Raw genomic sequence first — 26,265 nt, forward strand, 5'->3', positions numbered from 1 at the left:
TGCGGGCCGACACATCCTAATTTTTGTATTTTTCATAGAGACAGGGTTTTACCATGTTGCTCAGACTTGTCTCGAACTCCTGGGCTCAAGCAATACGCCTGCCTTGGCCTGAGTGAAGAAGGGACTGCAGGGTTTCACTGTGTTGCCCAGGCTGGTCTCGAGCTCCTGCACTCTCAGGAAATCCACTCACCTTGGCCTCCCAAAGTGCTAGGATTACAGGCATGGGCCACCGCGCCCGGCCACATATACTAAAACATTATACAGAGGTTAGCATGGCCCTTGAGCAAGGATGACATGCAAATTCATGAAGCTTTCCATATTTTTGTGATTACACAATTGCATGTCTGTATCAAAATGCCTTGCAACACATAAATATATACACTTACTATGTACCCAGAAAAATTAAAAATGATTTTTTTTTCTTTTGAGACGGAGTCTGGCTCTGTTGCCCAGGTTGGAGTGAAATGGCCAATTCTGGCTCACTGCAACCTCCACCTCCCAGTTTCAAGTGATTCTCCTGCCTCAGCCTCCCGAGTAGCTGGGATTACAGGTGCACACCACCACACCTGGCTAATTTTTGTATTTTTATTATAATAGAGACAGGGTTTCACCATGTTGGCCAGGCTGATCTTGAACTCCTGACTTCAGGTGATCTGCCCACTTCAGCCTCCCAAAGTGCCGAGATTACAGGCATGAGACATCACGCCCAGCCCTTGGAATTCTTTGTCATTAGCTTCTGTAATTGTCCTCTTTCATAGTCCAATGTAAGCTCCAGGATGGCTGGGGTTTGTTTCGTGTACCTCTGTATCACCGGCCGGATGAAGTCAACAGTGGTTAAAAGAATCAAGGGGGCCGGGCGCGGTGGCTCAAGCCTGTAATCCCAGCACTTTGGGAGGCCGAGACGGGCGGATCACGAGGTCAGGAGATCGAGACCATCCTGGCTAGCACGGTGAAACCCCGTCTCTACTAAAAAATACAAAAAACTAGCCGGGCGAGGTGGCGGGCGCCTGTAGTCCCAGCTACTCGGGAGGCTGAGACAGGAGAATGGCGTAAACCTGGGAGGCGGAGCTTGCAGTGAGCTGAGATCCGGCCACTGCACTCCAGCCTGGGTGACAGAGCAAGACTCCGTCTCAAAAAAAAAAAAAAAAAAAAAAAAGAATCAAGGGCAGCTCAGAAACTATATCAAGTGAGGGAAGAGGGAGGTTTCTGACTTGAGTGCTGATGACACAGAGATGGAAACCTGGGGGAAGCAGGGCATCAGATCTCGAAGATGACTTAATTTCTGGGATATCTGAGGTGCTTGGGGAGAGATCTAGGAGAGGTGGGATAGGCATGTCTAGAAAATATTTAACTGTGCAGGGCGTGGTGGCTCATGCCTGTAATTGCGGCATTTTGGGGGGCTGAGGCGGGTGGATCACCTGAGGTCAGGAGTTCGAGACCAGGCTGGCCAACATTTAGTGTGACCCATCTCTACTAAAAATACAAAAAATTAGCCGAGCATGGTGGTGCATGCCTGTAATCCCAGCTACTTGCGAGGCTGAGACAGGAGAATGGCTTGAATCCGGGAGGTGGAGGTTGCAGGGACATGAGATTGCGTCATTGTACTCTAGCCTGGGCAACAGAGCAAGACTGTCTCAAAAAAACAAAGAGAGAGAAAGAAAATATCCTGAGAGTCACTCTCAAATGCCTATAGGGGTCAGAGAGGTAGCCTGAATAGTGACTGTGGTGTACTCCAAGACAACAGAGTGGAGGGAACAGTGGCAATCTGGTGAGAATATGCCCCATCTCAAAGGAAAGAAAGGAAAGCCATGGGAGTAAGCAGGTCTAGTGACCATAGATTTTTGGATTTTTCAAGGGAAGCTGAAAACAAGGACTTCCATGTGAAATCTTGTCTGCAGGCCAACTTTCACCTTCTGGTCACCTGTTTCTGACTTCTGTTGGAGCAATCTAGGCTTGAGCCTTCCCTAGACGTCCTGGGTATGTGTGGTGGTGGCAGGGAATGCTGGCTGCATATTTCCTAAGGCAACAGGTACACTTATGGGCCAGGCACAGTGGCTCACACCTGTAATCCCAGCACTTTCGGAGGCTGAGGCAGGAGGATTGCTTGGGGCCAGGAGTTTGAGACCAGCCTGGGCAACAAGGCAAGAACCCTGTCTCTATAAAAATTTAAAACTAGCCAAGTGCGGTGGCACAGGCTTGTAGTTCCAGCTACTCAGGAGGCTGAGGCAGGAGGATCATTTGGGAATAGGAGTTGGAGGCTGAAGTGATCTGTGATCGCACCACTGCACTCCAGCCTGGTCAACAGAACGAGATTGCCTCAAAAGCAAAACAAATCTGGGTGTGGTAGATCACACCTGTAATCCCAGGACTTTGGGAGGCCCAGGGGGTAGATGGCTTGAGTCCAGGAGTTTGAGACCAGCCTGGGCAACATGACAAAATCCTGTTTCTGCAAAAAGTACAAAAATTAGCTCGGCGTGGTGGTGCATGCCTATAGTCCCAGCTACTCAGGAGGCTGAGGCGGGAGGACTATTTGAGCCCAGAGATGGAGGTTGCAGTGAGCTGAAATCATACTACTACACTCTAGCCTGGGCGATAGAGTGAGACCCTGTTTCAAAAAAGAAAAAAAGCAGGCATACTTAGAATAAGACCATGCAGTTAATTCTATAGGAGCTCAGGTAGGTGCCAGCTGGGGCAGCCCACCTTAGTAGTGACTTGCTTTTTTTTTTTTTTTTTTTGAGACGGAGTCTCGCTCTGTCGCCCAGGCTGGAGTGCAGTGGCCGGATCTCAGCTCACTGCAAGCTCCGCCTCCCGGGTTCACGCCATTCTCCTGCCTCAACCTCCAGAGTAGCTGGGACTACAGGCGCCCGCCACCTCGCCCGGCTAGTTTTTTGTATTTTTTAGTAGAGACGGGGTTTCACCGGGTTAGCCAGGATGGTCTCGATCTCCTGACCTCGTGATCCGCCCGTCTCGGCCTCCCAAAGTGCTGGGATTACAGGCTTGAGCCACCGCGCCCGGCCTTTTTTTTTTTTTTTTTTAAGACAGAGAAAGTCTCACCCTGTCAGCCAGACTGGAGTGCAGTGGCACGATCTCAGCTCACTGCAACCTCCACCTCCCGCATTCAAGTGATTCTCCTGCTCAGCCTCCTGAATAGCTGGGATTACAGGAGTCAGCCACCATGACCAGCTTTTTGTATTTTGTAGTAGAGATGGGCTTTCACCATGTTGACCAGGCTGATCTTGAACTCCCGACCTCAGGGATGCACCTACCTCAGCCTCCCAAAGTTCTGGGATTACAGGCGTGAACCACCACGCATGCCCTTACTTCGTGTTTGTGTCACATTTTGTTAAATCTCACATTATCTTGAACTTTTCCATTATTGTATCTGTTACAATGATCTGTGATCTTTATTTATTTTTTATTTTTTATTTTTTTTTTGAGATGGAGTCTCGCTCTGTCGCCCAGGCTGGAGTGCAGTGGCGCGATCTCGGCTCACTGCAAGCTCCGCCTCCCGGGTTCACGCCATTCTCCTGTCTCAGCCTCCCGAGTAGCTGGGACTACAGGCGCCCACAACCGCGCCCGGCTAATTTTTTGTATTTTTAGTAGAGACGGGGTTTCACCGTGGTCTCGATCTCCTGACCTTGTGATCCGCCCGCCTCGGCCTCCCAAAGTGCTGGGATTACAGGCGTGAGCCACCGCGCCCGGCGATCTGTGATCTTTGACGTTACTATTGTAATTGCTTCGGGGTGCCACAAACAGTGCCGATGTAAGAGGGCGAACTCAATGAATAAGTGTGTGTTGACTGTTCTCTCCCTCTGCTTGGGCCTCCCTCTTCTCAGAGACAATATTCAAACTAGGCCAATTAATAACCCTACAATAATGGCCTCTAAGTGTTCAAGCGAAAGGAACAGTCAATCAAGGAGGCAAAGTTCCTTGTTGTCAAGAAACTGCTGTCACCCCAGCCTTCAGCGACCACCACCTCAATCAATCAGCAGCCATCACCAATGAGGCAAGACCCTCCACCAGCAAAAAGATTACGACTTGCAAAAGCTCAGATGATTGTTACCATTTAAAAAATTAAGGTATGTCCCTGTTTTCATAGACATAACACTATTGGTCACTTAGACTGCAGTATTGTGGAACAGGAACTTTTTTTCTTTCCTTTCTTTTTTTTTTTTGAGACGGAGTCTCACTCTGTCACCCAGGCTGGAGTGCAGTGGCGCGATCTCAACTCACTGCAACCTCCACCTCCTGGGTTCAAGCGATTCTCCTGCTTCAGCCTCCTGAGTAGCTGGGACTACAGGCTTACACCACCACACTTGGCTAATTTTTGTATTTTTGGTGGAGACGGGGTTTCACCATGTTGGCCAGAATGGTCTCGATCTCCTGACCACATTCACCTTAGCCTCCCAAAGTGCTGGGATTACAGGCGTGAGCAACCACGCCCAGTCAGAACCATAACGTTTACATGCACCAGGAAATGAAAAAATTCATGTGCCTCGCTTTGTTGCAGTGGCCTGTAATAGCTAGAAAAATAACTGGAGGAATTTCCCTGACAATTAACAGTGGTTGCCAGGTGTGGTGGCTCACGCCTATAATCCCAGCACTTTGTGAGGCTGAGGCGGGCAGATCACCCGAGGTTGGGAGTTCGAGACCAGCCTGACCAACATGGAGAAATCCCACTTCTACTAAAAAAAAAATATATATAAAATTAGCCGGGCAAGGTGGCACATGCCTATAATCCCAGCTACTTGGGAGGCTAAGGTAGGAGAATCGCTTGAACCCAGGAGGCAGAGGTTGCGGTGAGCCAAGATCACACCATTGCACTCCAGCCTGGGCAACAAGAACGAAACTCTGTCTCAAAAAAACAAAACAAAACAAAACAGTAGTTATCCTCAAGAGGTGGCAAGAAGTGGGATGATGGGGGCACTTTCCCTCTGTGCTCTGTACTTGTGTGTTTGAATGGTTTTATATGACTATGTATTACTTCACAAAAAACAGAAAAATTTTGGCCGGGCGCGGTGGCTCAAGCCTGTAATCCCAGCACTTTGGGAGGCCGAGGCGGGCGGATCACGAGGTCAGGAGATCGAGACCATCCTGGCTAACATGGTGAAACCCCGTCTCTACTAAAAATACAAAAAACTAGCCGGGCGTGGTGGCGGGCGCCTGTAGTCCCAGCTACTCGGAGGCTGAGGCAGGAGAATGGCCTGAACCTGGGAGGCGGAGCTTGCAGTGAGCCGAGATCGCGCCACTGCACTCCAGCCTGGGTGACACAGCGCGAGACTCCGTCTCAAAAAAAAAAAAAAAAAACAAAAAAACAGAAAAATTTTAAATTATAGATCTTTTTTAACATACTCTGCCTGTGCAGACACGTGCGGGGAAACACATAGGACCTGAAGAATACACACAGAATGATTGACAGTGGTTACCTGGGGGAAGGGGATGGGGCTTGGGAAGGCTGGCAGGTGAAAGAGAAATTTAATGTTTTGCTCAGTGTCTCTTGCTGGGTTGCTTGAGTCCTACATATACTATGTATTCCTGGTTATAGAAAAATAATGTGAAAAACTTCAGTGCCCAACCCTCGAACCCATCCCTCCAGAAGTGGCAGACCAACTCACCCAGGCGGATGGGAGGGAGGAAAACCTTGGCAGGATATGCACAGTACTGTCCTAATCCCTTCCTTACCCCAGGACCCACACACTCCACCCCGGGTTCAACCCACCCCACACACACTCAAAGAGGAGCCAGGGGTCTCATTGTAACACTCATTTTTATATAAATATCCGCAAGTCATGTTACAGAATAAGCCCCACCGGGGAAAAAAGTCAACGTTAGGGTTTTGTTAGATTGACCCCTGCCTTCTAGGTTGGGCCCCAGCCTGGAGGCGCCTGCTGCTTTGGGAAGGCTGGGGTTGCTGCCGTGAGGCTGCCGAAGAAGCTGCCTGTGTCGCCCACCCCTGGGCCGACCCCCTTCTTTGGTGTGTGGTACATGGTGACCTTCTCTGGCCACCCTTAGCCTGGGGCAGGGTTTTGGAGAACAGGGTTCAGGGAAGCAGGGCCCAGGAGTCCTGGGGGCACTTGGAAATGGGGTAAGGGGGACTGAGCCATTAAGAAGTGGTGGAGTCTGAGATTTAGAGGCTGAGCCTTTGAGGGTGGGGGCAGAGTGAATGGGAACATGTTGGGGGAACCAGGGCTGTAAGCCAAGCAGGAAGCTTCTGCCCTTCCCTCCAGCCCAGGTCCCCAGGTCCTGCCCCCTGTTGGTCATCTCCTGCTGGCCCCACCTTCCCAGGGAGAAGCCTGACTGTCCCTTCCTGGCTCTTCCCCCTGCTATCTCCCTTCCCCACAGAGAGGCCAGAGGCTAGGAACACAGCACCAGTCTGAGGATTTAATTAACCAGGAAGGGGACTGCTGGGAGGGGCACCCCTGTAAAAATGTACAAAAGGTCTTGGGGCTATGTGAAAGGGGTGATAAATATGTACATGGAACCCCCCTTCCTTAAGCCCCTCCTCCTCCAGCCCTCGGAGGGCATGAGGACTTGGGTGGTAGGTGAAGGGGAGGGGGCACTTTGGCCTCTGGCTTAGTGAGCCCTTGGGGAGACAGGCCCAGGGCCTAGAGGCCCTTAGAGGGGCAAAGGTGCACCTCAGGAGGCCCCATGGCCCCCGAGATGAGCCACACTCCCATGCACACACCCCTCTCCCTCTCTAGAGGCTGACCTCTGCTCTCCCAGTGACCCTACACTCCATGTGATGGTTGGTCTCGTGGGGGTTGAGGCTTCTGTTCCCAGGTTCCATGACCTCAGAGGTGGCTGGTGAGGTTATGACCTTTGCCCTCCAGCCCTGGCTTAAAACCTCAGCCCTAGGACCTGGTTAAAGGAACGGGAGATGGAGCTTCGCCCCGACCCCTCCCCTCCCCTCACCTGTCAGCCCGAGCTGGGCCGGGGCCCCTAGGTGGGGAACTGGGCCGGGGGGCGGGCACAAGTGGAGGTGGTGCCCCCAAAAGGGCTCCTGGTGGGGTCTTGCTGAGAAGGTGAGGGGTGCCTGGGGCCGCAGCAGGTGGCGGTGGAGGAGCCAAGCGGCTGTAGAGCAAGGGGTGAGCAGGTTCCAGACCGTAGAGGCGGGCAGCGGCCACGGCCCCGGGTCCAGTTAGCTCCTCACCCGCCTCATAGAAGCGGGGTGGCCTTGCCAGGCGTGGGGGTGCTGCCAACCAGGTTGGCTCCAGGAAGCCAGCACAGCGATCTGGTGGGCTAGGGCCCAGAAATGGGGGCGGCCGGGGCCTCTCAAACAGCAGGTGAAGGCCCTGGGGCCCAGTGGCTGCTGCGGCGGCGGCGGCGGCGGCAGCGGCGGCGGCGGCAGCGGCGGCGGCGGCAGCAGCAGCCTCCTCCTTCCGCTCTTCCTTTACCCGCACGGATTCCTTGGTTGGCCGAGGCCCCTCCTCGCCAGCCCGGGCCTTGGGAGTAGCAGGAGAAACTCGGAGCTGGGGCCGTGAGAAGGGGAGGTCCCTGGAGGGCAGGCGTGGGGAGAGAATGAAGTTCTCCAGAGGCAGCAGAGGCTGAGAGTGGGGCAGGGGCAGGGTGGGCGGGAGGCACACCTGTCCTTCTCCTCCTTGGTAATGGAGGGCTCCCTCCGCTCCACAGGCCGCTCCTTGTCTGAGCCTGGAGTCCGGGCGGCCTCAGGGGGCCGGACCCAGGCAGGAAAGGCCAGAGGACTGCGGTGCAGGCGGCCCCATGGGTCCGGCGGGGAGGCGAAAGCTGGTGGGGCCCCTGGGCTTTCTTTCTGGGCAAAGACGGCGCCGGAGTCTGGGCAGAGGGTGAAGCAAAGAGTGACAGGGGCCAGGAGTGGGAGGCCCCATTCAGGCCTCCTCCCAGACCCCGGTCTGAACTGTCACCCCGTGGCCGCAGTCCCCCAACCCCACCGCACCCACACTCACTGAATGTGGGGCTGCCCAGGCCTCCAAAGGCCCCGTTGGAGAGGGCAGCCAAGGAGGCGAAGCTTGTGGGACGCCCAAAGGGATCTGTGGGAGGAAAGGGGGGTGGTCTGAGCACTGGGCAGCCGGTGCTGAGCAGGCACCAGGCCTGGCTGGGCAGAGGCAGGACCAGTGCCTGGAGTCCTCAGCTGCCTGCTTTCAGCAGCCCTGTGCTGAGCACTTCCTTGGGCCAGGAAGGTATTGAGCTTTGACAAGCACCCTGTCGGTTAACTTCACAAAAAGCCCAAGAGGTGGTTAGGATCATGCCCACTTGAAGATGATGAAACAGGCTCAGAGAGGTGAAATGACTTGCCTGGGGTCATCTAGCTAGGGAGCGGTACCAACCCAGGGCTTCCTTGACATGAAGTCATGCTCTTCTCCCCGACTCCCCAACACCAGCCACCTGGACCCATCGCGGCAGATCTCCGCTCTGCAGCAAGCCACTCGCCTGAAGACCTTTTTGGCTTCCCCGCAACCTGACATGCAGGGCCCTTCCCGACCTGACCCTAACTTCATGCATGCGATGCGTCACACAGCCAGACAGAACAACTAACCTATCCCGCCACTAGAATGTCACCATGTCCCCAGCCAGGAACACCCTTCCTTCAAGCCACCAGGCTCAACTCCTCCTTGTCTACCCAAACCCAGGTGAAACCTCCCTAAGAAGCCCGCCAAGATCCTAGGAGTCAGTGGCCATGTTCTCCCCTGGGCCGGCACGGCCTCCCCACCTTCCCCTCCCAGGTGGTGTACTGCCCCTGCCACTGGCCACTGGGAGACAGGGCTCCAGCTGGCAGAGATTGAAGTCGCCCTGCTCTTCCCTACTCATTTTACAGATGAGGAAATCAAGGCTCAGAGGGGGTAGAGTAACCTGCCCAAGGTCACTAAGCAAGTGGAACCAGGTCTATCCCGCATTCCACCTGCCTGCTGGGTCTGATTTCCATCTCCTGGAAGTCAGGGACAAAGCCTAGGTTGCCCAACACGCCCTTGGCTCTTACCAATGTGGGTGCTGGGGCTCAGGAAGGGTCCGTGGGCCCCGGGAGCTGCCGTGAAAGGGTTGGCTGCAGCGTGGACGGCACCTGGGGCAGAGAGGTGGGAGATTCTGATGAGGCTGAGTGGGCACAAGCTGGGCCTTGGGCTACAGACAGGGAACCTCAGGCCCAAGGGGGCTGGCCAGACTCACCAGTCGCAGTGAAGAGGGAGGCCGGGTGGGAGAGCTCCTGCCCAGGGGGCAGGGCCCCATAGGGCCCCGGAAGGCAGGGCAGGAGGTCGTTCCGAAAGTCAAGCTTGTGGGAGTCACCCTGTGTGCGACACAGGGAGAGGGGCAGTACATGAGGAGCCGGTCTGGTCCCCCTCTTGCTCTCCCACGCGTGGTTCCCCTCCAAAGGCTGGCTGGCACCCAGATGGGGCTTGGATGCCTATCTTCTGCCTCTCTTGGAGCCTTCTCTGAGCAGCCTGCTAATGAGCCAGAGAACTAAGGTGCCAGCCATGGAACTGTTCAGCAGTGATGGGGGACAGAAGATGATGTTTCTGGCCAAGATTCTACTGAGCTCTGTTGAGGGCCAATGCCCAGAGCTCAGTCCTCCCCTGACTCTGAGACCCACTCTCCCCAGCCCTCCGGCCCCAGTACCTTCATTTTCTCCTGGTGTCTCAGGATCATGTAAGCCACACGCACGTGCATGGCACACCACTTCCCTGGTTTCTGCCGCCCCAGAAGGATGACCAAAGGGAAAGGGAAGGAAAGAACGTTCACTCATCATCCACTCCAGGCCTAGCTCTGGGCCCAGCCTCGCCACAAAACATCCCTACTCATTGTTCCTACAACCAAGGGATGACTAGGTTCATTTTACAGCCTAGGAAACTGAGGCTCAGAGAGATCAACTGCCTTGCCCAAGGTCCCATGGCCAGTTCCATCTGAGCCCAGGTCTGCGACTTGAAAGCCCTCACTCTCTGCTGTTCCACATCCGGCTGCCTCCATGTTTTGGGCTTCTCACTTATTCCCAAGCAAGACCCCCCTTAACCAAACACCCTAACACCGGCCCCCAGCCTCATGCAGCCTGAGATCCTCACACAACTCACCCTCAAAGGTTGCCGGAAATGGTCGGGGATCTGGGGATGGCAAAGGAGAGATGGGAGGCGACTCAGACCCGAGTCCTGGGCCAGGTGCCTCACATCTCCACAGCATTCACTCACCCCCCACATGCCTGAGACACTGGGACTCCCTCAAACCCTTCCTGCTCAGGCCCAAACTCCTTTCCCCATCTCTCCCACTCTAGGCATCTCTCCTCCAGCACAAGGTTTCTGAACCAAGCCCCAGGGAGGTGCCCTGCTGGGAGGCTGCGGGTGGTGAGGGGCAGTCAGGACAGGTTTCTCAGAGAAGCTATCCTATTACCAACTTTAGAGTATAGCGATCTGTTTAAGATTTCTTTAAGAAAAATGCCTTTGAAGGAAGTTGGAAAACCTCTGGCCTAGTCTTTCCTGTAGGAAACTGGTCCTGTGCGTTTCACAATGCTCCTGCAGCCCTGGGGTCTACGCTGCTGCAAGTGCTAAGGGGAGGGAGGGAGGCTCTGGCTCTCCTCACTTCACCAAGGGGCAGCTTATCTTTTGTTTTCCGAACAGGGCTTCCTAGTATGATGTCATTTGGAAAAAAAGTGTTTTGTGACTTTATTAAAAAGTCTGAAAACCACTACAAAAACCACTGTCCTAATCATCTTATTCCTGGAACAAGCTCATAAAACTCTCATTCCTCATGCCTGGGAAAGCCAGTTATTTACAGAAATTCCCTCTATTAGACACCCGGGAACACCCCTGATTGTGAATTCAAGGGAGGAATCAGTAGTTCACTCTCCTCAAGTCAGTTCTGTTCTCCCCGCAACACACCTTCCAGCTCCCCCAGGACCTGCCCTGGCCCCCTCACCTGTGTCCCCTTCTGGGAGAGCCCGCTCGGCACCGGCCCCAGTCGTGGTGGCAGCTCAGGGTTCGTGCTCTGGGAAAGGGGAGTGGAGGGATCAGAGAGGAGAGCTGGCACCGAGCACAAAGGGGTCCAGAACCAAGCTGGGACACGGGGCAGGAAGGGATCATGGCTTTGGAGAAACCTGGGTGCAGCAGGGCAGGGCAGGAGGATGGGCACGGCTTTGGGGAATGCGAGGAGGGTGCTCGGACACGGCGTGTCTGGGTATGTCAAGATGGGAGGCAGTGGTGGTGTCTGGATTGGGAGCTCACCTTGGGCTGGAAGGCCCCCTGCAGGGAGCCAAAGGAGACGGCCGGCGGGAGGCCCGGAGGCAGCCCGGGCACTGCGGGAGGGAAGGCCGTGTACGGCTGTGGAGAGAAGGGGACTAGTCCAGGTGGGGGTGGAGGCGCAGCCCAAGTCCAGCCTGCCCGTCAGTCCACGGGTCTCCACCGTAAAGCCCCCCAGGGAGCTCTCCCAGGCTCAAGGCTCTTGCTTTTGTACTGAAGACTGGACCCCAGCAGTCAGGGTCACACGCATGGATGCATCCACGCCCACACCACACATCCCACACACACACGCACACTCACATTATGTCGGAAAAGGCCTTCCATCTTTCCTGGATATTTCTCAAACTAGGGGAGAGAAGGGAAGAGTAAGCTGCCAGCCAGGGACCCGGGCCTTCCCCCGGAAGCCATGCCCTCCCCTGAGGCCTCCGAGCCTCATCACCGGCCCAATGAGGAGCTCACCATGTGGGGGCCGTGGGGTGGCAGCAGGCCTGGGGGATAAGGGGTGAAGTGCTGGTGGGTGTGCTGGTGGGTGTGCTGGTGCTGGTGGTTGTGCTGGTGGAACTGGAAGGCCAGGGGCCGGGCCGAGCCCCCTGCCCCCACCACCTCAGGGCCACCCTGGGCATTCAGGTAGCGAGAGTTCAGGTCCTGGCCGATCAGGTCCTGCTCTGTGGGAGGGGACGGGAGAAGGCTTTAATGTTGTCGCCACATCAGCCTCCTTGGGCCCAGGTGACTGCCTTCCCTCTGGCCTCAAGCCACTCCCTCCTCAAGCCCTGCTGTCTGCTGAGGCCGAGGTGCCCCAAAGCCAACTGGGCCCGAGCCCGGGGCCATGGCCCCCCACCCCCCGGCCAGGACCCCAAACTCACCAGAAAGGGCGTTAGCGGCTGAGGCCCCAGGGTGCCCTGGCACCTGCAGCAGGGGTGGGGGTGGGGGCAGGGTGGGGCCAGGGGAGAACAAGGAGGGGTGGTGGGGTGGTGGGGGGGGCCGCAGCCCGGGAGGGGGAAAGCTGTGGGTAGACAGAGGCAGGGGCAGTGAGGGCGTTGGGGGCCGGTGGGTGAGCTGCGCGGACGAGGAGGAGGCAGATGAGGAGGAGGAGGACGAAGAGGATGATGAGGGGGGAGGCTGAGCCACGGGAGGGGCCGGGGCCTTGGGGGGCGGCCGTGAAGAGCTGGGGAGAGAAGTGGGGAGATGAGTGAGGGGTTGGGAGGTGCCAGCTCTGACGGGCGGGGGTCAGAAGCCTGGGTGATACTGTGACCCTGGTTCTCCAACACGGGAGGTGGCAGAACCTGGCCCCAGGACCCCCCCTCCCCCAGGGAATCCATTCTCAGACTGAGGTGCCTCCCACACCCAGCAACCCCCACTTCTCCCTGTCTAGGTCTCTGCATCCACACAGCTGCCTCTGCCATCTCTGGCCAGATGACTTTCCCTTTCTGACTCAACCACGGCACAGAACAGATCATTCATGTTGACGCTTAATTAGAACAAGCCACCTGGGGTCCCCCACCCTACAACAGTGGAAGCAGCACCACACTGGCCTGGCCTGGGAGTCAGGAGACCTGAATTCTAGGCCCATCTTGCTATGAATGCCTGGGGTGACCTTGAGCAAGTCACTGCTCCTCTCTGAGCCTTAGTTTTCTCAATAACAACAACGATGACAATGACGGTGACAAAAATAATAGAGCATCAATAATAAGTGTCAATAGTTCTTACCCTGTGGCGAGCACCTGCTTTAAAAGCTAATCCAAGTCTCCAACACTCCACGCCACCTTCCCCACTGCTGCCCAGCAGAGTAACCATCTCAACTGCATCATTGGCTTCTTTTAAGAACTCAACTCAATTTCTTCTTCTTTTTTTTTTTTTTTTTTTACTTAGCCTCCCCCTAAACACGTATGAAATCAAGGGGCTGAGGCATGATACTTAACTTTCTAAAGCTCAAAAAAGCTAACTCATGACTATTTTAAAGTTTACTCACATAAAACCTGAAATCATCCCATATGTTACTGACACTGAATGTACACGCTTTGGGAAACACTGCATTCACTCGTAGTTAATCCTCACAACAGCTTTAAGATGAAAATAGTATGATTATTCCATTTGACAGAATGAGGAAATCGAGGCTCAGAGGGGTTAAGTGACTTGTCAAAAATCACACAGCCAGGAAGCGTCAGAGCAAGAATTTGAATCTGGGTCTGACACCAAAGCCAGCGCTCTTAACCATCATGTCAGCATTTCCCAAAGTATGTTCCAAAGAACACTATTCCGAGCAGATCTGCCTGCCTGAAAAAGCCTTCTCACCAGCAAATACAACTGGGAAACAGCACAGCCTGGATTCCCCTGCAGGGGAATGTGGAACGGACTCAAGTAAGTCCTGCGTTCATCTCTTTCTATTTGTTTTTCTCAAAGTTTTCAGCCTCAGAATCCTTTTTCAAGTCATACCCCACAGGTACCATCCTGTGTCCCTGCCACAGAAAGCAAGGGTTGGCACCAAATTGACCAGGCCCTTCCAGACTGCATCAATCCCCCAGACCACTCACCTGCCAGTGCTGAGGTCCAGGCTGCTGCCATAGGGAGAAGTGCGGAGGCCGAAGGGCGAGACCCGAAGCTGCAGCTGGGGCTGGGGTGGGGGTGGCAGACTGGGGGTGGCCGGCAGGGGTGCAGGGGGTGAGACAGGAGGCCGAGGGACCGGTGGAGGCGGTGGTTCCTTTGGGGGGAAAGGCACTAGCAGCGGGTCGGGCCCCGGGGGCTGTTCTTGGCTCCGCTCCAGGCCCGACACTTTAGGGACCACGGAGAGTTTTGCTTCACAGTTCCCATTGAAGGCGCCGTGGGGGCCCGAGGCTGTGGGGCAGGATGGCAGACATGCTCAGTTGAGGCTCATGCTCACCCCACTTCCCTCCCGTGCCTCCAGGCCCCAGACCTTGGGACCAACCTTTGCTGGTTGAGACAGTAAAGGATGGGTCGAGGTCATCATCGGAGACCTGGGGAAGAAGGGCAAGGGATAGGGTTAGGTTGTGGGCAGGCCAGGCCTCCATCCAGGAAGGCCAAATAGCCTCTGGAGGCTGCTAGGAACTGGCGGTAGTAGCAAGTCTGTTCCTTCAGTTTAGCTGAGATCCATCAAAGACTGGGCTCTAGCAGGGCTGAGCTTGGAGAAAGAGCAGGGTGGAGCAGCTGAGCCCAAGAATCCGATAGGCCAGGAAGACTAAATGGAGACAGCGTTGAAGCAGCAGAGAAGCAGGCAAACCAAACCAAAACGTCAGAGGTCACTAGCTGCTGGCCCACAGGCCTCCCTGACTTACAGATACATTTGGTCCACTTAAAACTTTTAGTAAAAGTTTTAAACCAACTGTAGATATTTAAGAATCTGGAGATTCCTCATTAAAACTCAGGCTTGCAGATTCCCTCAAGAATGGGCCCCCTGTTCTTGTAGCAACAGTCAGCCTAAACTAGACAGAGATGGATGAAGCAAATGGACAAGAACCCACTGGTTCACCACAGTCCTATCCAATCAACTTTTGAAACGAAAACAAGACACACATCAGGGAATGCAAATTGAGTTACTTACATGGGCCCAACGGCTACAGCATTCATTTCTAGGACATATTATTTCACAACAAGCAAATCACCCCTAAGGATAAACTCAAATACACCTTCATAAGCTGAGTCCCTACACTGACTACAATGGTTTCTGCTCAGACTTGAATCGACATCTGCATTCTAAGAAGAGGCTGATGACCAGCAGAAGGCCCATCTCAGTGCCACAGCCACTCTGGGTTTCCGTGGAGAACCAGAAGTAGCTCGAGGGCTTTGGAAAGAATAGTATGCTAAAGCATGGACCCTCCATTCCTTGGTCAGCTAGCCCTAGTCACCAAAAGAAAAAATGACGCCATTTACCCTCCCAATCCACTCCCGTTCCTCCCAAAAACCTAATCCTGACTCAACCTAAGCCATGTTTCCCACTCAAGGGAAGGCTGTCTGCTGCACGTAGAAGGCCTTTATGCTGCAGTCCCTTTTACAAGCAGTGACACTGCCCACCCAAGCTCTAGCCCCACTCACCCTCTCGTCCAGATCACTTTCCGCGTCACACTGGGGAGAAGGAAAGACAGAGGTGTCACGAGAGGGAAGAGGCCCAGGGTGGAGTGGGGAGGGGCCAGGACAGGTGGATAGCACTTACTATGTATCCAGCTTCCAGAGAGTGACGGGAGGACGCCTGAGGAAGACCAGAGTCCAGAGGTGAGGGAGGCGGCTGCTGAGGCGGCTGGGAAAGTCGCAGCTCCCAGCAGGGCGCTCATGGGCCTCCAGGATCTACTCTCAGCCTCTCCTTCCAGTTGCTTCTCCCGCCACTGCCCACCCGGGTCCCAGAGCTTTCGCCATTTCCTAAATATGCCGGGTCCTCACGTCTTCGTGCTCTTGCCCAAAACAACTTTTCCCCATCTCTTTTCTTAGCAAACTTCTGACTATACTTCAGGACCTGACTAAGACATCCTAGGGGGCTTTCCCCAACCACAACTCTCCTCCCATCCCCCAGGCAGCACAAGCGGCTTCCTCATGTGGGTTTCTGTAGCATCTCTCCCCATCTTTGCTTTCTGTAGCTTCTCAAGTTTAGGTCTAGGTGTTTGCTTTCTATTTCTTTCCTGCTGGACTGCCACCACCTCGAGGAAGGGCAGGGACCTTATGACCCAACTAAGTTCCTTTGATGCCTCTCTGAATTATCAAAACGTTTGAAGTAGACACAGAACCAGGCAAAAGTAGGTGCACCTAACTGTAGAAAGGCCTTCGTCAGACCCAGATGAGAGTGAGGGCTCAAATTTTCCCTGCTTGCCTCTTTGCCCTTAGAGACTGGGGTCACTGTTTACAAGGGACAGTGGCGTTGCTGACGAAAAACGGGGCTGTGGGAAATACATTCTGCCTAAAGAGTTTTAAAGGACAAGCTCACCTCTTTTCTTCTCCGCTTATTGGGCCATTTTCTGGCCCGATCCCCAGGGGGCCGGCCAGGCTCCCGATCAGAGCTGTCCCCTGGCTCCCCGGTGGCCCCACTGGAGCCCCCCCTCTTCCGCTTCCCAGAATGCTTCAGCCGATGTTCCAGTCGCTCTGGGGGCTGAAGAGATGCATCCTTCTGTGGAGAAGGATGTGGGGCTGAGGTGGATGGAAAAGGGCAAGCTCCCGACCCCTCTAGGGATGACCAAGCTGCCTAAGTACCCCTCAGGCCGGGAAACCGGGTCCCCAGGGACAAGCTCTACCTCCTCCCACCCCAGGGCGGGGCAGAGGCCTGGCCAGAGGAGCCGGTTGCTCTGGTTTGGGGTGCCAGCATTCCCCCCTCAACTCCACCCACTCGGGGCACTGCACCCTCCTTGCTGCCCCTCGGAAACCCCCAAAGCCCCCCAGGCCCATTAGGCCCCACCTGCAAGGCCTCGAGGGTGGCGAAGCTGGCGATGGCGAAGCCATCGATCAAGTCCTCCTCCTCCTCTTCCTCCTCCTCAGGCTCCTCCTCGGCTTCTCCGTCGTCTGCGCCCCCCTCCTCCTCCTCCTCCTCCTCCTCCCCGCGGCTGCCCGAGCCGGCAGGCCGCTTCCGAGCTCGGGGTCGCGGGGGTCGAGGTCTCGGACGGGGCCGCCGGCGTCTCGGGCCCCCGGGCCGCTCTCCAGACGAAGCTGACGACCAAGGCCTGGCAGGCGGCGGAGGCGACGACGAGGACGAGGAGCCGCGCGGGGCGGCCAACAGGGCCCGGGGCGCGTCGCCGCCTGGACCTCGGCGGCGCCGCTGCTCCCGGTCTCGGTCTCGGCGCGAGCAGCGCCGCCGCCGCCGCTCCCCCTCCGCTGCCCAGCCCGGGCCCGGGGCCGCGGCCGCTGCCGTCTCCATGGCGACCGCCCTCAGCGCCGCATCCGGAGGCGGCGGGGCCCGAAGTGGCCTGTCCGCAGGCCCGGGGTCGCAGGCGCGGCGCTGGCGGCTACACAGGGACGAGAGGGCCACGGCTTCCCCTTTAAAACCGGATCTGCTGGCCCCAAGTTTGCCCCAAGGCCACGGCCCGGGAAGCCGGCGCCGCCCCCGGGGCGACAAGCCCGAGGGCCCCCCCTGCGGGCTCGGCGGGGCCGCGACGGCGAAAACGGGGCGGCCGTCCCTTTAAGGCGAGGCCTCAAGTTGTCCAGCCCCTGGCCCCTTTAAGACGACCCGACAGTGTCCGGCGGTCTAGTGCGGTGGCCGCCCCCTGCCAGGGGTCGAGGCAAGTCTCCCCGAGGAAGAGGAAGGGCCACCCCTTTAAAAGGGGCAGAAAGCTCGCCCGAAACGCAGACCTCCCCTTTAAAAGTGTCTCAAGTCCTCCGGCTCAAAGAGGCCACCCCTTTAAGGAGGCCAGGGTCCTTCAAACAGCAGGCCGTCCCTTTAAGGGCTCGGAGTTAGTTTCTAGTCCTCCACAAGCGGCCACTTCCCCTTTAAGTTGAATTTAAAAGCCTTCTTGCGTGTGGGGGAGGAGGAGGTAAATAAAAACCCCACTCGCCCCAGTTCTCCCAACGGCACAGTTCTCAATTTGTCAGCGTCTATTCGGCGGCTTCCCCTTTAAGGCTGGCGTTGGAGTGCGCCGAGTTCAGTGGCCACCCCTTTAAGGAGATTTAAAGGGGCCTCCTCCGGGCCCAGCTCCTCCAGCCTCCGCCTCCGGTCGCCATGAAAGGCGCGAGGCGGGGCGAGGCCGCGGGGCCAGCCCTCCAAAGCCCCGGATGTGAGGCAACGGTGACGGGTACAGCTCCTCTGTCCGCCGACATAAAAGTCTCTTCCTCCTTTCCTCCGTCTCTGTCCGACTTGGGCCTTAAGGAATCCGGAACGGCCGATGGGCAGCGGGGGACCTCCAGCGCAAACTCCTGTTGTCTCCTTTGGAGTCTTGGGGCGCTTCTCCGCCAGGACTTCCCTGCCCCTCCTCCCTCTTCCTACTCAGCCTACACCTCCTTCCTCTCTTGGCCTCCTCCCACTCTCCGCCCCCTTCCCCTCACCCCCTCCACGGGCGCAGTCGCTGATAGGTTGAGAGGGCTACGTCAAGGCGAGGGGCGGAGCCAAACCCGAGGGAGTGGGTGCATGTAACCGCCCTCAAATCTTGGATTGGGTTACGTCAGATTGGCTCCGCCCTTCCCCCAGTCTTGTGACTCGACTGGTTAGAAGTAGGTGTTTGGGGAGGTTCCCGCATGGCCCCGCCTCTTCCTGCTGTTAGTTTATTGGCCAGTCTCCTGATGGCGTCGAGGCGAGGGGCGGAGACGCGGGGCCTGAGGCGTTGGGGGCGGTTGGCCGCTGGGGGGCGCGCGGATGCGAGAGATTCTGTTCCACAGCCAGTTAAGTCATCGCCGCCTTTCCGCCGCTCGGCGCGGCCCGCAGACAGCCTGGCGTCTTGCGCACGCGCGTGGCGGCGCCGCCGCCCGGCTGGCGGCTGGCGGGTTGTTCCGCCGTGCGGGGTGGCTCGAGCGGCCGCGTGCTGTGCCTGCGCCGGCCGCACTAACAGGCAGCCGTGTCCCTTCCAGGCGAGGCTGCTGGCAGCGGTCCCCGAGCTCTAGCAATTCGAAAACACCTTGCACTTGCATGAGCGCTTCTCCGCGTTAGTGACTGCGTTTGGTAATAATTCCACGAGGGAGATGCTGTCAGCCCACTTTACTGGGACAGAGGAAAGCGCGCACAAACGGGCTGGTAGTCTCCTAGCCACGTCTGTGTTCAGCCACTGCCCTGTGATGCCTCTCACCTACGAAAGGTGCACCCCACTGCTCAATGTGACTGGCTTAAAAAAAAAGACAGAGGAAGCCATTTCTGGCCTCCGGTTGCCCAGGTTACCGTTTTGAAAGTGGACAGCGCGCTGACATGCCTGCCTTGCTTTCTCATCCATAAAATGACTAATTCCCTGTCGCAGGGACATGTGCAGGTCAAACACCTATGACAGTCGTCTTGAGTGCTTCATTATGGCCCATTACCCTTAGCTCTTTTTGTTTTGTTTTTGTTTTTTTGGGGGGACAGTCTGGCTGTGTCCCCCAAGCTGGAGTGCAGTGGTGCAATCTCAGATCATTGCATCCTCCACCTCTCGGGTTCAAGTGATTCTCCTGGCTCAGCCTCCTGAGTAGCTGGGATTACAGGTATGCACCAAGACGCCCAACTAATTTTTATATTTTTAGTGGAGACGGGAGTTTCACCATGTTGGCCAGGCTGGTCTCGAACTCCTAGCCTCTTGTGATCCACCTGCCTCAGCCTCCCAAAGTGCTGGGATTACAGGCGTGAGTCACCGCACCTGGCCTGCCTTAGGTCTTGAATCCAGCAGCAGGTCCTGACCTGCATGTTAGTAGGAATTCAGGGCCATCTTGATCTTCAAGGCCTTGACCCACTATAGGCCTTTCAGTCTCTATGTAAATGAATTGGGTGAACCCAGACCAGGGTCTAGGGTCACAGTATCATCTGACACTGCTTCAGAAGTGTCCCTCCACACAGGAGACTCCTCTAATCAAGAAAATATCTCTAGGCTGGGCATGGTGGCTCATGCCTGTAATCCCAGCACTTAGGGAGGCCAAAGCGAGTGGATCACCTGAGGTCAGAAGTTCGAGACCAGCCTGGCCAACATGGTGAAGCCCTGTTTCTACTAAAAATACAAAAATTAGTGGGTGTGGTGGCGCATGCCTGTAGTCCCAGCTACTTGGGAGGCTGAGGCAGGAGAATTGCTTGAATGCCGGAGACAGAGGTTGCAGTGAGTCAAGATCGTGCCATTGTACTCCAGTACTCCAGCCTGGGTGACAAGAGTGAAACTCCATTCCTATCTACCTATCTATCTATATCTCAAGTGACCACTCCACCCCCTTCCTGTACTCTATACCCAACGCCTGTCACCATCTCTGGCACCAGTCCCAGTTCCCAGACTTTTGGGGGTCAACGTAGAAACATCAGCCAAATCAATCTTAAACTCAGCTAGAGATACAAAAGAATCAGAAACATATCGAAAACTTTACTAGAAATATAGAGAAAAAAAAAACTGCATGGGAGATTTCCCATCCCTTAAGAATGGACGACAAACAGATAGGGCACCTAGGTCCAGTGGGGCTGCTCCCCATCTACTGTTTCTTCCTCTAGGAGCAAGGCGTCTAGCTCCTCCAGCCGCTGCTGGAGCAGGGGGCCCACATCAGGGCTGGGGGCCACATGGGGAGGAACAGTCCTGCCCCCTGCAGCCCGGACCCCACGGGATGGCCGTCGTGATCGAGGAAGGCTGCTGTCCCGAAATTCCACAGCCCGCCGAAGCTTCCTTGAGCTGGTGAAAATCAGAGTCCCATTGCGCTCCCGGGGTTCCTCGAAGATGGTCTCAAAGGTCCTGGATGAGGCAGGGAGAGGAGCTGGTTATCAGCGTGCCCCATAGCTCCAGACTTCCCTCTGCCACCCTCAAGCCTTCCAAGTGTCTCACCTCCTGGTTGTGGGTGACTGGTAATTCTTGTTGGTGTAAATTTCTTCCAAGCTGAACTCCTTCTTGTTCAACCTGTAAGCAAAGAGCAGAGGCCACTGAGAAACCTTGGGCCAGTGGGGCCTGAAGGGACAGGTAAGGCCTGGTCTGTATTTCAATTTCTGGGACATGTCAGGGCCAGGAGTGCTACATATGGCAGACAGGCAATTTTGAGCACAAACCATGCCCACGCCCAACTGAATCCTTCAGACTGGACTGTGCTCCCTGAGGGGAGACAAAGCTATACTTCAGGGGACATGAGCCTGCATCTGTTTGGCCAAGACGGATCGATGCCCAATGATCCCCTCACCTGATTGGTCGAGGCAGTCCCATTGGTGTAAGGTTTAGCTGAGGACGGGCTGGTGTTCTGCGTATTCTGAATCGAGAAACCTTTCCTATGGTCTGCAAAAATGGGGCAGAGGGTGAAAGAGTGACATGGGCTCAGGCCCCCACTAGTCTCTTCTACCCAATCTGAATGCCTACCTTGGTCTCAGGGTCTGAAAGCACCTGGTCCTTTGAGGCTCTTGGCTCCTTCCCTTTGGTTGAACCCAACCTGCCAAGAAGGTCAAGGCTCAGGGACAAACAGGATTCACTGCATTATCCCCCGTCTCCTGCCCGCTGGATACTCAGGGAAGGAGGCTGGGACCAGGCTGCGGCTAGGCTTCGAGGGGGGTTTTTTGAGAGCACTACCTGGGTTCTGCTGGTTCGGAGAAGGAGGAAGTGGATGCCGTGGACGAGCAAGATGTGGCGAGAGAAGGGGAGGCTCCCATTCCTCCGAGAGGGAAGACCTCTTTCCGGAGACAGGGCCGAGGGGGTGGCGGGGCTCGGGCCATTTCCCCACCACCCACAGTGTGCCGCCGCGGCCGTGGCCGGCTTGGTTGGGGTGGAGCAGGTGGCCAGGTGCAGGTACCTGGGCCAGGGGGCCCCAGATCAGGGCAGGAGTAGCTTCGGCCCAGAGAAGGCTTAAGAAGAGGTGCTGGGGTATTGTGGTCCTGAGCCCGCCACTGGCGGATGGGGGGTCGGGGGCTGACAGACGCAGTGCCCTCAGCAGCCCCAGACTGCTCAGCCTCTGAGATGGCGATCTTCAACTCCAGCTTCATTGGGGGGGACGGGGGCGGGGGCTGTGGGGTTTTGTTGGGTGTGAGGAAGATGTCAGCAAAGCTCTCCAGCTTGGAGCGGACGGAACGGAAGAGCGGGGCCAAGCCCCAGGGACTGAGGCGGGGGCGTAAAAGGCTGGACGGTGGTGGGGTGGATGGGAGCTCCAGAGCAGGATCTGGGGCTGAGGAAAGGAGAGGTCACAGGTGGATATTCCTTGGCTGCAGTGTCTCAGCCCCTCCTCAGTAGCCTCAGCCCCTCCCTGCATGCTCAAGTTTGTGCACAGAGGAATTAGCCCACCCCTAAAACACTAAGTTCTGCATTTAAGAATTGAGCTTCAAGTCTCTGACATCGTCATCCCATCTTCATATACCATGCCCTGCCCTGGGAGGGTAAGCCCTATCCCCACCTCTGTACCTGACACTTCCAAGCTCAATTAGGATGTTCTAGACCCCCAAGTCTCATCTGATCTCTACCCAAGTCCTTACCTGGTGGTGGGCTCTCTGGAGGGTCTGCAGGCAGAGCAGATGGCTGGAATGGGGGTTCTCGGTCCCCGGGTGGAGGTGTTGGCTGGTGAACTATCTTCATGGGCTCAGCTCTGGGGTGAAGGGCAAAGTAAAGTCTAGGGGAACTTCCAGGTATCCCACCTGAGCCAGCAACTCCCCTATCCCTTAAGGCTTCTTCTTCTTCTTCTTCTTTTTTTTTTTTGAGACAGAGCCTTGCTCTGTGGCCCAGGCTGGAGTGCAGGGGCACAATCTCAGCTCACTGCAGCCTTGAACTCCATCCCGGGCTCAGGCAATCCTCCCACCTCAGCCTCCCAAGTGGCTAGAACTACAGGCAAGGACCACCACATCCAACTAATTTAAAACAATATTTTGTCTGAGCTTGGTGGCTCACACCTGTAAATCCTAGCACTTTGGGAGACCAAGGCGGGTGGATCACCCAAGGTCAGGAGTTCAAGACCAGCCTGGCCAACATGGTGAAACCTCGTCTCTGCTAAAAATACAAAAATTAGCCGGGCATGGTGGTGGATGCCTGTAATCCCAGCTACTGGGGAGGCTGAGGCAGGAGAATCACTTGAACCCAGGAGGCGGAGATTGCAGTGAGCCGAGATCGCACCATTGCACTCCAGCCTGGGCAACAGAGCAAAAACTCCGTCTCAAAAATAAACAAATAAATAAACAAAACAATGTTTTTGTAGAGATATGGCCTCACTATGTTGCCCAGGCTGGCCTCAAACTCCTGGGCTCAAGCGATTCTCCTGCCTCGGCCTCCCAAAGTGCTGGCATTACAGGCGTGAGTGTGCCTGGCCCCTTAAGACTTTTTAAGATGTCACAAGGAAGGATTGGATCAATCAGTCCCGATGCCCCTAGCTCTGGCTACCTGGATGATGGCTGTTGCCTGGATCCTTTGATAATCCCTACTCCAGCTCTCTCACCTTTGTGCTGGGATGATGAAGTTGGGGGTCTCATCAATGAAGCCCTGGATAAAAATAGGGGAATGTTTGTGGGGAGGCAGGGAAGCCTCCTTAGTGCCCCACATCCTGACTCTTTCAGTTCCCAGATACCTGCTTGGGTTCATGCCAAAGAGGCTTTTATATAGTCTTTGCTCAGGTAGTGCCTGCCACCTAAAATGCCACTCTCCTCACCCCAAGAAAAATCCACCTAAGACTCAGGCCTCCCACCCTTCTTCTATCCCTGCTGGAACCCAGTAGAACCCTTGATATCCATACCCTCAGTTCCCATACCTCAGCTGGGGGTCTAGGACTGGCAATGTCTTCCAGCATCACCACCAGGGTGGGCTGGGGGGCCTGGTCCACCTTTTGTGAAGGGCCCTCCTCTGGGCCAGGGGTTGTTCTTGATCGCCGCCTCAGGGTGGAAGAGGTCCGGTGGACGCGGCTCAAGGGCTCGCGACACAAACACAGAGGATCGGGAGGCCTAGGGAGGGAACGGGAAGATTAGAAGGGCTCAGCTGGGCCCTTGGTTTACCCCCATCCTGCCATGCTCACCTGGCCTTCGAGGACCACCCGGCCTGCCGGGGTGGCGAGGCAGGAGGCTGCATGTGGACAGGATCCTGACGGCTGTGGTGCTGTGGGATGGAGGTCTCCTTTGAGGGTACCACGGGGCCCTGGAAGAGAAAGAGGTGTCAAGAGCAAGGTGATGGAATGAGGCTGGATGGGACAAGGTCTCCCTGTGCCTAACAGTGCCCTGAGCCACAAACATAACAGAGATTAGGGCTAGAATTCACTCGGATCCCCAGAGAAGAGATGAATTGGACTGAATTAGGGGCCAGATATTAAGAGTCCTAAACTGCAGGTGTGGGACCTGGGTAATCTCACCCACGCTATTTAGGGAAACAGACAGGGTGAGCTAGGGTGGGTCACTGCCTTTTTTGGGCCACAGTTTTTCTTATCTGTGCAGTGGAGTCAAAGACCTCAGCCTGCTTCCTAAGGAGGCTGGGCTGGGAAGAAAGCAGAAGAGTTTCAGCCCGGCGCCGTGGCTCACGCCTGTAATCCCAGTACTTTGGGAGGCAGAGATGGGAAGATCACTTGATGCCAGTTTGAGACCAGCTTGCGCAACATAGCAAGACCCTGTCTCTACAGAAAAAAAAAAAAAAAAAAAAGATAGAAAAAAAAAGATAAAAAAAAAAAAAAAGAAGAGTTTCTCAGAGTTACAGGGATGTGGTTCCATCCCAAAAAGGTTGGTGGGGGGAACGGGCACTGCCCAATTCTAGGTTGGAGTAAGTGGGAGCCAAGCAGGACTCTAGCATGAGGGAGGCTGCCTGAGGGATGGGTACAACAATGATGGATTTGGACTTCAGTTATCCTTAGTAGCGATCTGGCCCGAGTTTGGTAGTGAGGAAAGTCAGGGGAGAATAGAGGGTCTCTCGGTTCAGGGGGCTCACCATGTGAACAGCCATGATATCTTCCAGCACCACGGCCAGGACCCGCCGAGAGGCCTTTTCCAGGGGAGAAGGGGCCCCCGGGGGCTGCAGCCTCGGCCGTTTCGGGCTCCTGGCTCCCCATAATGCTCGAGTCAGAGGCTGGCGGCACAGACGCGCCTGGCCAGGCGGGCTGGAGGGTGAAAGAAGCAGAGGACGGTCGCCCGAACCTGTCGCTGGCTCTGTAGTTTCCCGGCACGGCCGCCAGGATCCCCATCTCCCGGGGTCAAGACAGGCGGGCCGGGTGCGCTCTCACCTGGGGTCCCCGGGCAAGTCCATGGGAGACGCGGCGGCTCCAGGGGGTCCCTGGGGAATCCCAGGCTGCGGCCTGGGGTAAGGGGGGAGCGGGGGAGCGGGGGGTGAGGGTTGGCCCCTTCCCTGGGGCTCCGCCCTTCATGGTCCGCCCGCGGCTCCCCGTAGCCCAGCGGCCGCAGCCCTGGGGCGCGAAAGGGCGCCCCCGGTCGGTCGCCCGGAGCGGGTGTCCTCCCGCTGTCACCGCCTCGATCAGCGGATCACTCGCGCCCTGCCTGGCACCTGCCGCCAGAACCCAGAATGCAGCGGCCCCAGTTCTCCCGCGGCCCGAGCCTCCCGAGGCCTTTGTCCCTGCAGATTGTGCCCGGGATCCACGGGGATCCCGGTCCTGGGAGGCTATTTCCGCTGGATCCCTCTGTGATCCTCCTCCTCTCACAGCGAGTGGCCGAGGACTCCAAAGCAATACTGCACACATCGACGACCCTCCCTCCCACCAGATCCCCTAGACTGGATCCCTGAGGAAAGAATCCTACAGCGCGGTTCCGCCAATCAGACGCCGGGCGAGGCTTCTCCTTCCCCTGTGAGCTTCGGCGCCGCAAAGCTCCTATCAGACAGGGGCGGCCCGAGCTGGAGCATCTCCGAACTCAGCCTAGATCCCCAGGGATCCACTGTCAAGTAGATACCCCCTTCACTCCAATCCCGGGAGGTCCCGCCCACAAACGCCCCCTCCCTCCTTGCGTCCCCGCCCAGCGGTCTCCCCCGGCCCAAGACCAGATGGTTCAGAAGTTTCCTTCCCCGCCCCACCCCCGCCCTCTCCAGCCACTCCTTGCCCTCCCCAAAGCGCTGCTCACCGCCGCCTCCCGTGGATCCCGGGTCTTCCGCAGCTCCCACCTCCGGCTCCTTTAAAACCAAGCTTACCCAAGGCTGCCCAACCGCCGATGGCCTTCTTATCGGGGCCTCTGGACACCGCCCAATCGCCGGTCCCCGTCTTCCGGGGTGGTGAAAAACTAAGTGAAGCCACCTGGCGGCCATCATCCCTAGGGGCAGGAAGCCAAGCTGAGTGGCGCCGCCATGATGGTTGAGGGCAGATGTCTTAGTCCTCGTTGAACCATGGTGGACTGGGTGGCGTCATCTTTTGAGGGCCACATACAATGCCAGGTTTCTTGATATGTTGAGGCAACCGATTGAAGCTAGAGTGCCGCCACGTTTTTTAAGGGCATCTTCCGGTTCTTTGGTTCTTAGACCAATAAACGTCGACTGAGTGCTAACGATATGCGAAATTCCCAATTTCCTAGAGTGGCCTCGTTTGAGGAAGGTTCCGGCACCTTCCTGCGTTCCTAAATTGGGTTCCCACA

General features: G+C 56.3%; 2 protein-coding genes and 1 non-coding gene across 4 annotated transcripts; 1 reads left to right on the forward strand and 2 right to left on the reverse strand.

The window, feature by feature from the left end:
• Positions 1-222: 222 nt before the first annotated feature.
• On the forward strand, positions 223-324 carry LOC112614946. Its single transcript, XR_003117238.1, has one exon. It is a non-coding gene; the product is annotated as a U6 spliceosomal RNA (small nuclear RNA).
• Positions 325-5,748: 5,424 nt separating this feature from the next.
• Positions 5,749-18,448, reverse strand: FBRS (fibrosin). The gene is made up of 18 exons (XM_025370454.1): positions 16,585-18,448; positions 16,120-16,299; positions 15,358-15,393; positions 15,240-15,269; positions 14,116-14,164; positions 13,724-14,024; positions 12,056-12,357; positions 11,652-11,857; positions 11,493-11,537; positions 11,178-11,273; positions 10,873-10,941; positions 10,035-10,064; positions 9,586-9,657; positions 9,139-9,256; positions 8,954-9,034; positions 7,923-8,006; positions 7,584-7,791; positions 5,749-7,494 (listed from the first exon to the last, which is right to left on the reverse strand). Exons 1-18 carry the CDS (start codon positions 17,038-17,040, stop codon positions 6,909-6,911), a joined length of 2,949 nt encoding a protein of 982 aa, XP_025226239.1. The 5' UTR covers positions 17,041-18,448; the 3' UTR covers positions 5,749-6,908.
• Positions 18,449-20,117: 1,669 nt separating this feature from the next.
• Positions 20,118-25,858, reverse strand: PRR14 (proline rich 14). 2 transcript variants are annotated; one of them, XM_025370456.1, is made up of 12 exons: positions 25,762-25,858; positions 24,915-24,986; positions 24,623-24,791; positions 23,727-23,845; positions 23,466-23,655; positions 23,157-23,200; positions 22,207-22,316; positions 21,314-21,902; positions 21,107-21,176; positions 20,934-21,025; positions 20,588-20,659; positions 20,118-20,497 (listed from the first exon to the last, which is right to left on the reverse strand). In XM_025370456.1, exons 2-12 carry the CDS (start codon positions 24,935-24,937, stop codon positions 20,218-20,220), a joined length of 1,758 nt encoding a protein of 585 aa, XP_025226241.1. In that variant the 5' UTR covers positions 24,938-24,986; positions 25,762-25,858; the 3' UTR covers positions 20,118-20,217. The 2 variants fall into 2 exon arrangements, with proteins under 2 accessions (XP_025226241.1, XP_025226240.1); XM_025370455.1 differs by lacking the exon at positions 25,762-25,858 and adding an exon at positions 25,444-25,704.
• Between the last annotated feature and the right edge of the window lie 407 nt (positions 25,859-26,265).

Source organism: Theropithecus gelada, chromosome 20 (assembly GCF_003255815.1).
Source record: "Theropithecus gelada isolate Dixy chromosome 20, Tgel_1.0, whole genome shotgun sequence".
Classification (NCBI taxonomy): domain Eukaryota; kingdom Metazoa; phylum Chordata; class Mammalia; order Primates; family Cercopithecidae; genus Theropithecus; species Theropithecus gelada.